Below are 13,823 nucleotides of genomic sequence, written 5' to 3' on the forward strand. Positions count from 1 at the left end.
TAAGAGTTTTAGGCTGGATAACAATTTTAGTTGAAAATGTAACTCACTGGGTAAACTTTTAACCTCCAACAAAGTCCTGACACTTGAAGAGGTGGACTGTAAACAGGATCTGCTCGCTGACGCAACGTACTATTGAGAAAGGAGAAAAAACATTTGCTATAGGGACAAAGCAAAACCCTCCATGAAATAGTAAGTAACGTATACATTTGTGCTCTTAATGCTGTAAAGCCATCCTTCATGCTGCACAGAGCATGGAGCTGCATGAGGCCCATGCAAAATGTTCAGTGCCCTTAAGAATATGTATTCCTTGCAACATTATTCGATATTTTGAAAAAAGAAAACTAAGTAGTTTATCATGAAAAGCCTTTTACCTATCAGTTTAGCTAGGGTTAATTGCTATTCACCTGGTAAATAAGAGCTTTTGACTGAATTCACACAGCTTAGTTCATATCTAACAGTTTTCAGGAAAGATTATTCAGTGTTTTAAAGAATACTACATGTGAACAGAAGAAACAGAAGAAGCTTCCTGATATTCACAGTAATTTCATAAGACACAATCTTACCTGAAGTTTTCCAGTACAAAAGTAGTTGAGTCATAGGCTGGGACCAATTCACTGAGGGAAAAAAAAATACATTAGAACACACTGAGTAACATGACATTAAGAATTCCAACTTCTGGAATTTTCAGAAGCATTTCACGTGATTTAGGTCAGTAGCGCCACTGAGATTCACCAGGACTACACTGGGTTATTTCAGCACTTTTGAAGAATCCATTTATAAGCCATTCTCCCCAGCACCTCTCCATGTGATACTGCACATCAAATCAAGTATTTTATGTTACGAAGAAAAAGCAGCTGAAAGTATTTAAAGAGAGTTAAGAGGATTTACCCTTTTACCTGTTACGCCTAGTAATCTGTTAATAAGAGTGAATTTTTAACATAAAATTCCTTGATAGCTCTAGAAGGATGAACCTACTGCATGGCTAGAAATACAAAGCTTAAATGGTTCATGTTTCAGAGCAGTACATATCTTACTGCCACTGGGAAATGAATATTCAGCTTTAAACTCTCCTCAGACAGTACTTTATTTTTTTCAGAACACACTTCAGGACAATAGTTTTGAGATTTCATTTAAAAGCAAGCTAAACTGGTATTTGCTAAAGAACACAAACGGATTTGAGTTCTTTTAAGATTTCTCATGCTTGCAATTTTATGGAGACAACTTGCAGCCAGCTATCCTAAACCCACAGACTTCTTCAGAGCCCAGCGTTAACAGCACTCTTTTATGAAGAATTGTGTTAGGAAGTGATTTTGACTATATATTCTGAATTAAGGTGACCTGCAGAGGCATCTCATGAGAGCCTTGCAATTATATACTGAATGACCCCAATAATAAAGAGAAAAAGGACAAATCGGTAAACTAAGTGTAAAAGAAAAAAAATAAAATCTAGTCATCTGGAACCCGCTGTTCTGACTCCCCAGCAGAGACTACAGACTTATGAAATAAGCCCTGCTGGAACAGAAAAGCCTGCTTGAGACATACACTACTAAAAGAAATTAAACAGTTTGACATTTTTGGTGTATAAACCCAGACCCCAGTTCAGTCAGAGGTAACAGGTTTAACACTGAGAAAAGGACAGAACCCCACTACTGCACAGATTACTGCTGCCACAGCTCACAAGGCTGAGATGCAAGACACCTCTCACTAGAGGTGGGTACCAAGAAATCCCTCTAGCAACCTGCCCATCAGCCTCTTATCACCCACTTGTTCACATCCACACATTAAAATACAATGGTAGTGTCCTGTCCTAGTTTTATAGAAGGCTTATGCACATCAACATACATCTACCTCCCAGACTCACTGCAACATCCTCTTCCATACAAAGGAAATCTGTCTCATGGGACAATCTTCCGCAATTTGGGAATCCTTTACAAAGTAAAATGGGAAAGGGATATTCTCCTCTAAACATTTTTTTAACAAGCAAAGCAAACAGTTACAAGACAGCTTTCAAGTTCAAGCTACAACAGAGAGGAAACACAATGTTTACCTTGTGAAGTCTGGAGGAACAGGAGTAGTGACAAACGAGGCCATAGGTTTCCGATGAACCTGCTGGAACATCATCAGGATCTCTGAACTTTTGGATATCAACTCACTCTTGCTGCAGGATCGTAACTATACAGGGGAAAACGGGAAAAAAAAATCCTTACATCATTAAGACAAAACAGATTTTGATCACTTGTTTTTAAACAAATGAACTGCATGTCTGCACCAGCTTCACAAAAGTTTCCCACAATGCAATCTACAATGACGCTTCAAGGGTATTTTGTTGTTGCTTTGTTTGTTTTATTTCCCTTGAAACTGTCAGCTATTATCATCAATAGTCATGTGTTCTAAAATTTCTCTTAAGTTGTTAAAATGGTATTTTAATTCTGTCTCACTCCCAGGCCTGCGCAACCCATTTGGGAACTCCTGAATATTGAAGACTGTCAAGTTCTACAGTGAAAATTAAAACAATTAGTATGTATTTCACTTAGGTTAAAAGAGTATGTATAAAAATGTCTGATTAATACCAACTCACACATATTACTGTGCTTATACAACAATAGCAAAGTAAATCAATCTGGAAAAGAAGCTTAATTAGACATTAGGATAATTTGCTCAATATATCATGACACAGCAAGACAAGCTCCTGTGACATTAGACAGTTTCTGTGTTTCAGTTATTCCTTTACTGTCTTACTGCCAAGCACTGTACTTTTTTTCCCCAACCACGTTGAACAAAATGAAGCCTATATTATCTTAAAGAGATGGCAAAAAATAAAAAAGCATTTCAATCCACTTCATTCAAGGTGGCCTACAGGACCAGTCTAATAATGAAGATGTTTTCAAAATCTCAACAAAACTAATCTTGTATGTTCCTTGAATAGCTATTACTGTATCTTCTAAACCTATTTGCTAAAGGAGACAAATTACTCTGCTTCTTATTTATGCTTTAAATATTGGAAGAATACATCTTAGATTTACAGTTCAAACTTTCTGCCAGGCTTAAGTGAGACTGATATGCGCATTTAAAAAAAGCCACATTTTTGCTGTGAGTTCTTCAAATAATCCTATTACTTCCCCACACACACACACAAAAAAAAGTGGAATTCAAAGCCCCTTTTAACAAAAACAGATATAATGAATTTAAACTAGCAGTAACAGTTGACAGATAACTGCATCTTCTCGTGGCTCTTTAGCTAGTAAGCTTTTCCTCCTGTTTTGGATGCAGAAGAGGTCATATTTCATTAGTGTCAACTTGTTATCATTTGAATGCTTTTTCCACAAGAGAAGCTGATCTGCAGATGTGAGCACACAGTTTCTCAAAGATTTACAAGGTCCTCATTCGGGTTGCAACATAGGTAATTTTTGAACGAGCTATAAACAGAGGGCTCTCAACAAACAGGCAAAAACATGCTGATGCATGGTATGCAGGAGTACTCATCCTCCTGGTGCCATCAATTCCTCAACCACAACGTTCCATCATAGGTATGAAATCATTAACTCAAGCGCAAGGAGAACACAATAATTGCTGATCGGCTTACAAAGCCAGCTTAGCATTCTTACTCAATCAAAAGCATGGCAGGAGAATGAAGAATGAATACAGGACAAGAGGCATAATTCACCAAGAAACTTCCCCCACCATCCCCAATCTGAAATATCAAACCCTCCTGAAAGACAATTACTGGATGTGGTTGAAGGAAGAAGACCCTTCCACTTTCTCAGAGCAGGTACAAATTGTTCAGGAAAAGTACAATCAGGCTCTGCAGAACTCGAGCGTTTCATTTACAAAAGCTGAACTTGTGTAGCTAGAAGCAAGGTGGAAAGAGTGATACAAGGTCATCTTGGAGAGAGAAACAGTAGATTTTTCTTTATTCTCCATTTATAGCCACCACAATTCATATGCTGTTGGCAGTGTCAAAGCTAACAGAACCTACCCACATGGCCTAAATGCTGTTACCTTAAACAAATGCATAATTGTGTATTTTGTAATTGCTAGGAATCCCTGTAGTAGCTTTTCAAACAACAAAAGATAACGCATTTCATTATTTCTAGAAGACACACTTGCTTTAAGAAGAAATTGTGCAACCTAAGGCCACTCGAATGAAAAGATACCATGAAGAAATAGCTCTAGCCATCAATTAATAGTTTAAAAATAAAAAAAAAAGGTCAACTGAGAAATTATCTATGCAACACATTTCAGCTTTTTTTCATCATCACCTGATGTTCTACTTCTTGAAGCAGGGATTCCAGAAGTTCAGTTTCTTGGGTAAGAGATGTCTTTTGACCTGTTTAAAGAAAGGAAGACCTGCTTAAAGACAAGATGACACAGTCGCTAGATTTTAAGAAATTTAGCTCTTTTTTTTCCCACCCTCGTCTGGAAGCTGCCCCAAAACCTAATAAGGTAAAGGATTTCTAAATATACCAAGGTTGATTGAGAAAGCATTTTAAAAGCAAGCCTACGTTTTTAATCAGAGCTGTAGTGATGAACTCACTTGAGGTTAAGACAGTAATGAAATATTCTTTGTGTCCCAGAAATGGTAGGTTTGTTGTTTTGGGGCGCTTCTTCAGACAAAAAAAAAAAAAAAGGCAGGTTTCACTTCACTGAATTTACTCTCCTTCAGAAATCCCTTTTATATTAGCTGACACTTTTTTCTTCAAGTCCACTATTTCTCTGGGCTTTGATAATAAGGGTTTTCTTCATAAAAAAATGAACAAACAATGTTTAAACATGTTTGTAAATTTCAACTGGCATGAAGACTGTGACAAGAAAGAATAATTGCCACATTTGTCTGTTTTCCTATTGTGGGAATTTACTTTGTCACCATGATATATTCAGTGTCTGAAGAGTGGTTTCTAGTCCTTAGAAAAAAAGGTGTTACACACACACAAAATGTTAATCTGTAGATAAAAATAACTAAAACATTCTGCCAAGGTTTTAAGACTGATCTTCAATCACTACACCTTAAAATAAACCTTGCAACTTGTTACTATATTCAATATAGGCACAAAATACGTACAAATCCTGGATTTAACTTAAAGCAAGCATTTTAAAGAACCATGATTTTGAAGAGGATCCTAACATACAGCTAAAGTACATTGATGTTTTATTTTTAAACGGAAACGAACTGTAAGAATAAAAGCAAGCATTATCAAAGCTAAAGACATTTTGCAACCATGAAAAATTTTAGAATTTCTTTCGGGCGGGGAGTGGCGGTGGGTGAAGATTCCAAGCATCAGAAATACGTTTTGCAGCACAACTGTTTTACTGTATTATTTCTGGGACAAGCACAAGGCCAACAATCTATTTGTTCATGTACTCTGATCTACCGGTTGTATACTTTGCAAAACCAAGATTCTCAGTATAACATTTTTAACAGTGTGTCAAGAGACTAGTATCCCAAGAATATGTCACCTTTAGTATGTGCTGCTATCAATGCATTTACAAAAACTATAGCATACATGGAAAAAACAAGGCACAGATGAAAAATGAGTTTATTAGACGGGGTTTTGCAAAAGAACAAAAACAGGATATGTCTAGCAACTTAGAGTGGCATCAGAGTAACTACAAAATTAAATACAAGCTTTGCTGTAGATAGTTTTCTGTCAGCAGTTTCCTTGCTTAACACCATAAAACGTGTAAGGAGTCATACTCCTAGGGTAAGAAAGTTTCTCAATAGATTTATACATTGTAAATATATTGCTCCCATTTGTAATACATGAAGCAAATACTCACCCATTAGTGTTATAAGCTTATTTTTCAGCTGAGTGTCTAACCGGGCAATCATCATCTCCACCGCATTTCTTATTTCCCGAACTCGTTCATCCTTCGCACTACGCACGGCCTCCACATTCCTCTCCTAAAAGAGGGTTCAGAAAAAAAACAAACACAAAAAGAAAGTCTTCACACTTTAGCACATTTCACTCATTTGCACACCAACTGCACTCTTCCAGACCCCAGAGTTATCCGAAAAGGCCATTTAGAGCCCCCTCCATCCCTATTTTTCTAGGAGGAAAAACAAAAATCCTGGTCTTCATGGACTGAAGTTTGCATGTGTAGAATAAGAAAACAGGAATGTGTTTTTAGATGAGCTGTATTGCAGACTATTCCTATTGCCAATCTAAGTACTTCATTATTATGTTGTAAATATCCTTTGACTTTTATTGAATATATAAGTGTGCCCTCTGGTGGGCGACTAAAGGTTAACAACAAGCCAGCAATATTTTCTCATTACAGAGATTTATCCTATAGGAATTCTTTATACCAAAATCTGTGAATACAAGTACCTGTTTCTCTTCTGTAACTGGAGCAGCACAAAGTTACATTTTTGGAAAAAAGAATAATTTGATTTAAAAAATTATGCCTCTCTCCCTGCAGTGAATCTTTCTACGTTTTCCAAATACAAGCAACCCACTTGGTGATGTAACTTGGTCAGGTGCACTGAGACAGAGGTAACCACCAGTGCATGCAGCAAACAGCTACCTGAATTATAGCATACACAGGAACCACACGGAAACTTTTTCAAAGATAGGATGCATTTATGCAGCATGTACGAGAACTTACTGTGTGGTCCTTGTGAAAATAAAGTAAGTGTCACAGCATTCAGCAGGTCCTTCCTAGAATGCAGAGAACTGCACTGATTTGTTAGAATTGCCACTGAAACTGCCATGGCTGAACGTGTCAGGTGTTTGGACTTCTAGCACTCTTATCACTATGCGAAGGAAAAAGTGGGGTTCGTAAACTTCAGATCTCTAACTAGTGAGCATCCTGTAGGCTCAAATATACTTGTATTTTATTCTCCCAAAGAAAGAAAAATAAGCTGTACTCGAACAAAGCATTTTTTGTACTTGCTTAGCACAGTAGTCTGCACTCTTTAAGTGTTTACAAATACACAACGTCCAAAGAACTGCACAAGTCTAGCTTTTAAATAGAATACATCAAAAATTCCCTGTGCTAGCTAACTCGCATCTTCTTCTGTCTGGTAGCTACACAAAAAACATTGAGAATATGTTTGTCCTTCCCCAGCTTATAAAAAGAACATAACTAAAAGTGAAAGTGCCTGTTTATGGGATCACCTGATTATGTTCACAGAAACAACAGCACAGAGGTACTGAAAACATCCACGAATATATGAAATGGAGTACTACTTCCATTTCCTGCTTCACGGTTATCCTTTGACAACAGCATACTGCTGGAAAGCTTAATGTTATCTTGAATCAATTTCTTACCACTTCTTGCACTAAACTGATCAATTCCATGAGTCTTCTCCTAAGCTTTGCCACTTCTTCGTTTACTTTTGTGACATGTTGTTCGTATATTTCTGCCAGTGGCTTAAAAGTATGTCCTCCATGCTGTAAAAAATAAAAATATAAATAAATGGGAGGGAATGGGGAAAATAGAACATGCCATTTTAATTTTATTCCAGTCCTATTAAATTACTGAAAGAGAGGGGAAGAAAGCCTCCTGGTGTATCACTCATTTTGGAAAGGTTCCAAAGCAGATTGCATGTAGGAAGTCTGTCTTTCACTTCCCTTCATAAGAAGTCATGAATTTGACTTTCATAACATCAAAGCTTCCTGTCAAGAATTATTTGGAGTCTCAATGGTTCTCCAAAAATAACCTGATTTATTTATTGTACAATACTAACAAATCAAAGATAGAAGAGTTATTACTATTATTATTAAAACACCCTTCCCAAACAAAGGCAGCACACCGTTTCAGCTACATTCAATCACTTATATTCCAATGCACGACAGCAGCCTCTCCTTGAAATATTCAACTGAAGGGATAATAAAGTGTGGTGAATTGTGCTACCAATGAACCTTTGCATATATTAGAGATCACTGCCCAGAATATTTAAATAACAGGTTATCTATATATTCTGAGAAAGACTTCCTTTGCCCACAGAATTTTTCACCACCATCTACGGTTTGTCCAAGACATCATGAAGTTAGTAACAAGCAAGGTGATTTTGACTTTTCAGCAAAAATTAAACTTGCTTCTACAATCAGAAACAGAAGATACTTCTTTGCAAAACCAATCTTTGTATTAAATTATAAATGCATATATAACTATAGTATTTGCACGGTAATTCAATGCCACACCGACAGTTTCATAGCCTATTTCTTCAAACTGCAGGCAGACGTAACACTGGCAGTCTCTTACTAAAACATACCATGTGCGACATATAAATAAGCCTCTTCTTACCATTCCTCCCCAAAGCGCACACTGATGGCAGATACATTTCTTACAGGTCCAGCAGAATACACTAAGCTTTTCATGATGATTTTCACACCTCAAATAAAAAATAAACATGTAAGCAGCAGAAAACACCTAGTAATTTTCTGCTAACTCAGTTTAATATTTTCATTTGTTTTGCCACTCGGAGTGAAACACAAAACTCCAGCAGAGCATAAATCATCAGCATAGTTTTGCAACAAGAATAGTTGGCAAAAATCTTCCATAAAATAAATGTTGTTCTTAGTGTTCTCTCTGGAAATATTTCATAGAGAAAGTACATTAATAAAATGTGATTTATACCCAGGAGGCAGAGGGTATCATCACTGAACCAAGCTCTGAATTCTAGAAGTTAATCCTTCACATCATTAAAATTCCAATCATATGCAACCTAAAGTAACCACAGAACAATGGCTTATAAGCTTTTTCAACAAACTGATCTCTGTCATTTCTTAAAATTTCAGGCATAGCATCAATCAGCAAGCCAAGCACAGAGCAGGCAAACCTCCAACACGTGCCTCTCCCTTCCTCCTTCCCTAGGTTTCAGGAATTTGGGGAAGGAGGAGGTATGGAACACGTCATTAGACCCTATCCATGTCTCAATAATTCTCCTCACACTTTTCTCCTCCAAATCTCCAGACTATTATACATATATTTAATATTTATTATATATATACATTTTTATATGAATATAAATCTTAAACACATAGTAGTTTTCTAGGTAAATAAAGTTAGGAACCCTTCTCATTGCTATTAATTATGACAGAAGTGAACTCCAACTTTTAGACAGACAGTGAGAAACAGCACTGCTTTGTTTGTTAAGCAACAGCACAATTCAATTTTTAAGTAAGAGAAGTTACGTTTGTTTCTCTGACTTTAAAAATGAGCTGAAATTAAAAGTCCACTCATGTAAAGCAAACCGCAAAACCCTTCATGTGAAGGATGCTCCATTTACTTGTCTTTTTCATTTTCCTCGTGCTTTGTCAGATTACACAGTTGAAGTGTGTCAAGCTGTTGTGTGACCTCTTCTGCCCAACGACAGTTTACAAGCTCTCGTAGCTGCAGCGGGGCTCTGCAAGAAGCATTGCAAGAGTTACAGCGAGAATTCAGCTCCAGGAGCTAAAAGAGCAGCATCAAAATGAAATAGGTTCATCAATTCTACAGTATTGGAAAAGTCACAGGCAAAATGCTGAAGCTATACTAGTTATTTCAGAGAAAAAAAAAAAAAAGATTAGAAATGTAACATTTTAAGTTCATTTGTTCGTATTGGGGGAAGAAAACCAAACCGCCCCACAACTACATATAGAACACCTACACAGGGAAACCAAGAACTATGTTAAGATTTGGTAATAGACTCCTGGATAACACTGGGGAAATTCTTTCATTTCTCAGTGCTTCTTCAATCCCTCCCATTGTTCAGCCATCCCCATAGGAGCGCTTCAACTATCCCCCTTGTAAAACACAGACATATTTACCCCCTTACAAGCACTTAGAACTAATGATTAAATACTTTAAAAGTTGAATATGAAGTTCTACAGTAATGGCTGGTTGTTTTTAGCAATACCTCCCCTCCCTTAGAGGCAAATATATACTGCTTCCCCTTCCTTAGGGCAAAACACACCCCACCTCCCAAACGTCAGTCTATCAAGAACTAGAATTGCTAGGCACGCAGGAACCAGAAGCACTAAGGTGTGCCATGGGGCAGGGGTGGGTTGTGTTGCACTGAAAACAAAACAAAACCTGCACGCACTCAGTAGGTACCTCTCCAAGGATTTGCAACACACCAGGTAAATCTCCCAAATTATAGGTATAAAATAAAAGTACGTTTCAGGCTGAACACTGAAATTTCTGGTCTCTTAGTCTTGCAAGATGAACATTAAAAGTTCTAAGGGGAACACCATCTAGTTACTCTTATTATATGGCAATAGAAAACAGCAGAGTAACAGGGTAACAACGAAGATCTTGCTTAGCTTGTCACACAACTGCAACATACGTTAGAATAAGTAATATATCGGGTAAATTTTTATCGTGACAGCCAGCAGGTCTCAAAAATCACACTTAAAAAATTTATGTAAATTGCGTTGAAGAAAGACCCTTCAGAACTAACTGGCCGGTGCATCCAATTCCTGATAATTTATTCCTCATATTAAAAATACCTTACCTACAATGAGGGCACTGAGCTCTTTGTTCAGTCAGCCAACGCTATGAAGGGGAAAAAAAAAAATGAAAGAAAGCACCAGAAAAGAACTGCTAACAAGTACATTCTACTGTTATTTAGGAGTTACTTCCCTTTGTTACCTTGTATGCGGTTAATAGTGCTTTTATTTAGCCTTCCTGTGTTTTTCCATTTTTAGAGATTTGTAATTTAACTGTTCAACCACATAGTTACCGAAGAAGCAGCTATTTGTATCTTAGTAACACCACCACCGCCGTTCTTTAGTTGTCAAAACCACGCCAGTTAAAACTAAAAAGGGATTTTTGAGGTACCCAATATTCCCTTAGAAACCACGTATCTGGTGCAGATTTCCATAGCTACAGACTACAGAGCATATTTCAAGAAAAGAAAGCAAAAGACACAGCAAGTATATTTTTCTGACTCTAAAGTATTTGAGGTAACTTATTTCTTCTTCTTGAGCTATTTATACACAAGTTAGACATCTGCAGTTCAAATCCACAAGGACCCTTTGACTAGCTCTCTTCCAGAAATTTCCCTTCAAAGACAAGGAGCTGAGGAAAGAACTTCATCAGGCCGCTACAGCTTACAGATGTAAAAGATCAGCAGCTGAGAGGCTCATCCTTTGGCAGCTCACTGCTGCATTTAAAGATTCTCATGAAAAATCTCTCACCACCCAGCAGCAGCATGTCATCTAACATCCTCAACGTGCAGCACGAATCCTTCCCCGACAGCTCTTGGCAGAGCTTTCAGAGGGAACGATGACTGTCTGTTGTGATTCCTGGAAGTACTGGTCGAGGTCTGAGAACCCCAGCTGAACCCTCTCGCACTACGTTAGCGCAGCACAACGCCTGGACTCAGAACTGAAGCGTCATGCATTAGTGACTGTCACCTTAATAAGTGAATTAAGGTGCTTCGGATGCTGCTTCAGCCCACTGGACAAGACACGCTCAAGGAGGCTTCAGCCTGCATCTGATCACATCATTCCGGCTGGGGAACTATTTTATGACATCTCCAAGGTAAGAGGTGATGTTATGACCTCCCACCGTTCCATATTGACAGACGCAGTCATCGTTTGATTCCTGTCCCAACTCTGTCTTCCATACAGACGTCTCTGACTTTCAAAATACATTAAAGAAAGGGTCACCGTGTACCTGTTCCTTCAGAGTAACTCTTCCAGACAGTCCCTATAATTAGCACTACTAAATGCAAAGCACAGCCTGCCTAGTTTTTCCTCAGTGTTGTAAGAGATTTTGAAAGGAAAACTAGAGAGCACACAGCAGGAAAAAGAAATCCTCAGAACCCCACAAAAAGAGGCAAGGAAGAAGCTAGAATGTGTTTGTAAGATCACAGTATTTTCTAAGTTCAAACGTTTGCAAAAGTAAGCCATAATAAGCAAACTCACCCGAATACAACTGAAACAGCACAGCTTGGAGCAATGAGGACACAGTCGTGCATCACGCAATTTCTCCATACAAATAAAACATCGGAATACTTCAGCAATACTCTGGAAAAGGGTAGATTATTGCTATTGTTAAGCCACACACTTCTGATATATGAGAGAGGCATTTTTCAGGCAGAACGCCAGGCTGAACAGGTGCAATCCCATTCCAAACAGCAACGGGTAGCGCATCTCAAAGCACGATACTAGGTCAAACACCACGGCTCTCCTCCCCACCTCCTCTTACGTCCCACCAGCTCTCGGCACCCATTTTGAAACACAGTTCTTTAAGCAATATGTTTTTTGTTTGATTTCCCTTTTTCCAAGGGGGAATTTCCGTAGCCAAGAGATATTATTCCTCCTTGTGTTCACACGGCATTGAACGGTTGCCAGAAACAACTGCGCTGTACCCGCGGATTCAAAACCTAGGAGCTCCAACATACAGGCATTAAGCTAATTTAAAAGCACGTTAAGTGCATGTATGATACAGAGTGCTAATGAGAAGGCTCGCATTGGACAGACCATTTTATTGACTAATAGGACTTAAATCCTTTTAACGTCTACCATTGCCACCACGGTTTCTCTGTCCCCTCCACGTCCCCCCAGTTACCCTCGGTCAGCAGGGACCAATTTCAGGCACGGTTCCGCTGCACCCCCGGCAGAGAAGCCATTTGCCTGGCCCCACCTAACCCCTCCCCATCCCCAAACAGCAAGGTTATTTCCCAGCGCCGAGCCCCGCTTGCTCTCCCCGCCGAGGGCTGTCCCAGGACCGAGCGGCTCCCCCCCTTGCGCACCAGGAACCGGACCCCCGCCAGCTTTAACCCCCCTTACACAACCCCCCCCCAGCCGCCAGGCGCCCCGCAGGAGGCCAGGCCCTCCGCTAACGGCCGCACGGCCCAGGCTGAGCACGGCGGGGCCGGGCCCCTTGCAGGGGGGGCCGCTCACCTCCACGCTCTGCTCATCCATGGCCGCGGCCCCCCCGGCCCGGCCCGGCCCCGGTGCGCTCCGGAGGCGCCGGGCCGCGGCCGCGGGGGGGAGGGAGGGAGGGAGGCGAGCGGGGGGCGGGGCTTAGCCGCGGCGCGCCCGGTGTGGGGGGGCGGAGCCTGACCCCGCCGCAGCACTGCGCGCGCGCGCGCCCGAGTGGGCGGGGCTAAGGGCGGGTGTTGGCGCGCGCGGGGCGGCGGGGGCGCGCTGCGGGAGGCTCGGCGGGGCCGTGGCTCCAACGGGGCGGTTACGGGGCGCGCCGCTGTCCGGCCGGGCCCTGGGGCTGAGCAGCAGCTCGCAGGGGTTGGAGGCAGGGGCAGCCGCCGGGCTCAGCTCGCTGCCCCGCGCCCACGAGTCGGTGCCAGGCAGCGGGGGGCCGGCACCGATGGGTTCCCGCATCTCGCGTGGGGGTTTGAAATGGAGCGGGGTAACCGCAGCCTTGAGGACGGTTTGTTTTACCAGGCGCTGTCCCAGCTGCGCTTGTTTTCCCGCTTACAGGTCGCTTGGACCACGTTGCGCTAACAGAACTTTAGCGCTGCGGAAGGTAGGGGGAGTAAAGAGCAAGCCTAGCAGTTGGGGATCGATAGGGTTGTGATGCTTAAAGCAGTTTGTGAAGTGATGGCAGCCGTGTAGGTAAAACGGCACTCAACAGCATCAAGTCAGGGTATCCCCGGTCCTTTTCTCCCCTTTCTTGCCCAATACGGACCCTGCTCCTCTTCACGACAAACTCCAAATAGACTGACCAGGGCACCAACAAGCTCAGAAATGAGCGTTCCCCTTCGTGTAGGCACCAATTTAAATTTCTCTTCTTTGCTGGCCATCATTTCACAAAATCTAGAGGATCTTACTAAACTTCAGATATCCTCCTTTCTCAAGTTAGATTGAAATAAACAAAAAAAAAAAATAAGCAAGCAAACCAATCCAAAACAACCCAAACAACCTGTGAGG

At 40.7% G+C, this 13,823-nt stretch overlaps 1 protein-coding gene across 2 annotated transcripts in view; it reads right to left on the bottom strand.

The window, feature by feature from the left end:
- Positions 1-12,987, bottom strand: part of TRIM37 (tripartite motif containing 37) — a 28,130-nt gene extending 15,143 nt beyond the window's left edge. The window contains exons 1-11 of one of the 2 annotated variants that reach the window (XM_048074136.2): positions 12,837-12,987; positions 11,856-11,957; positions 10,439-10,479; positions 9,233-9,349; positions 8,248-8,335; positions 7,269-7,391; positions 5,776-5,899; positions 4,260-4,327; positions 2,048-2,172; positions 564-614; positions 48-129 (exon numbers count right to left, since the gene is read on the bottom strand). In XM_048074136.2, coding sequence (XP_047930093.2) covers positions 48-129; positions 564-614; positions 2,048-2,172; positions 4,260-4,327; positions 5,776-5,899; positions 7,269-7,391; positions 8,248-8,335; positions 9,233-9,349; positions 10,439-10,479; positions 11,856-11,957; positions 12,837-12,857 — 942 coding nt within the window. In that variant the 5' untranslated portion in view covers positions 12,858-12,987. The remainder of the gene's footprint in view (positions 1-47; positions 130-563; positions 615-2,047; positions 2,173-4,259; positions 4,328-5,775; positions 5,900-7,268; positions 7,392-8,247; positions 8,336-9,232; positions 9,350-10,438; positions 10,480-11,855; positions 11,958-12,836) is intronic. The other variant, XM_048074137.2, reaches the window with a different exon arrangement.
- Positions 12,988-13,823: the final 836 nt, after the last annotated feature.

The sequence above is a fragment of the Anser cygnoides genome, chromosome 18, assembly GCF_040182565.1.
Source record: "Anser cygnoides isolate HZ-2024a breed goose chromosome 18, Taihu_goose_T2T_genome, whole genome shotgun sequence".
Taxonomy (NCBI): domain Eukaryota; kingdom Metazoa; phylum Chordata; class Aves; order Anseriformes; family Anatidae; genus Anser; species Anser cygnoides.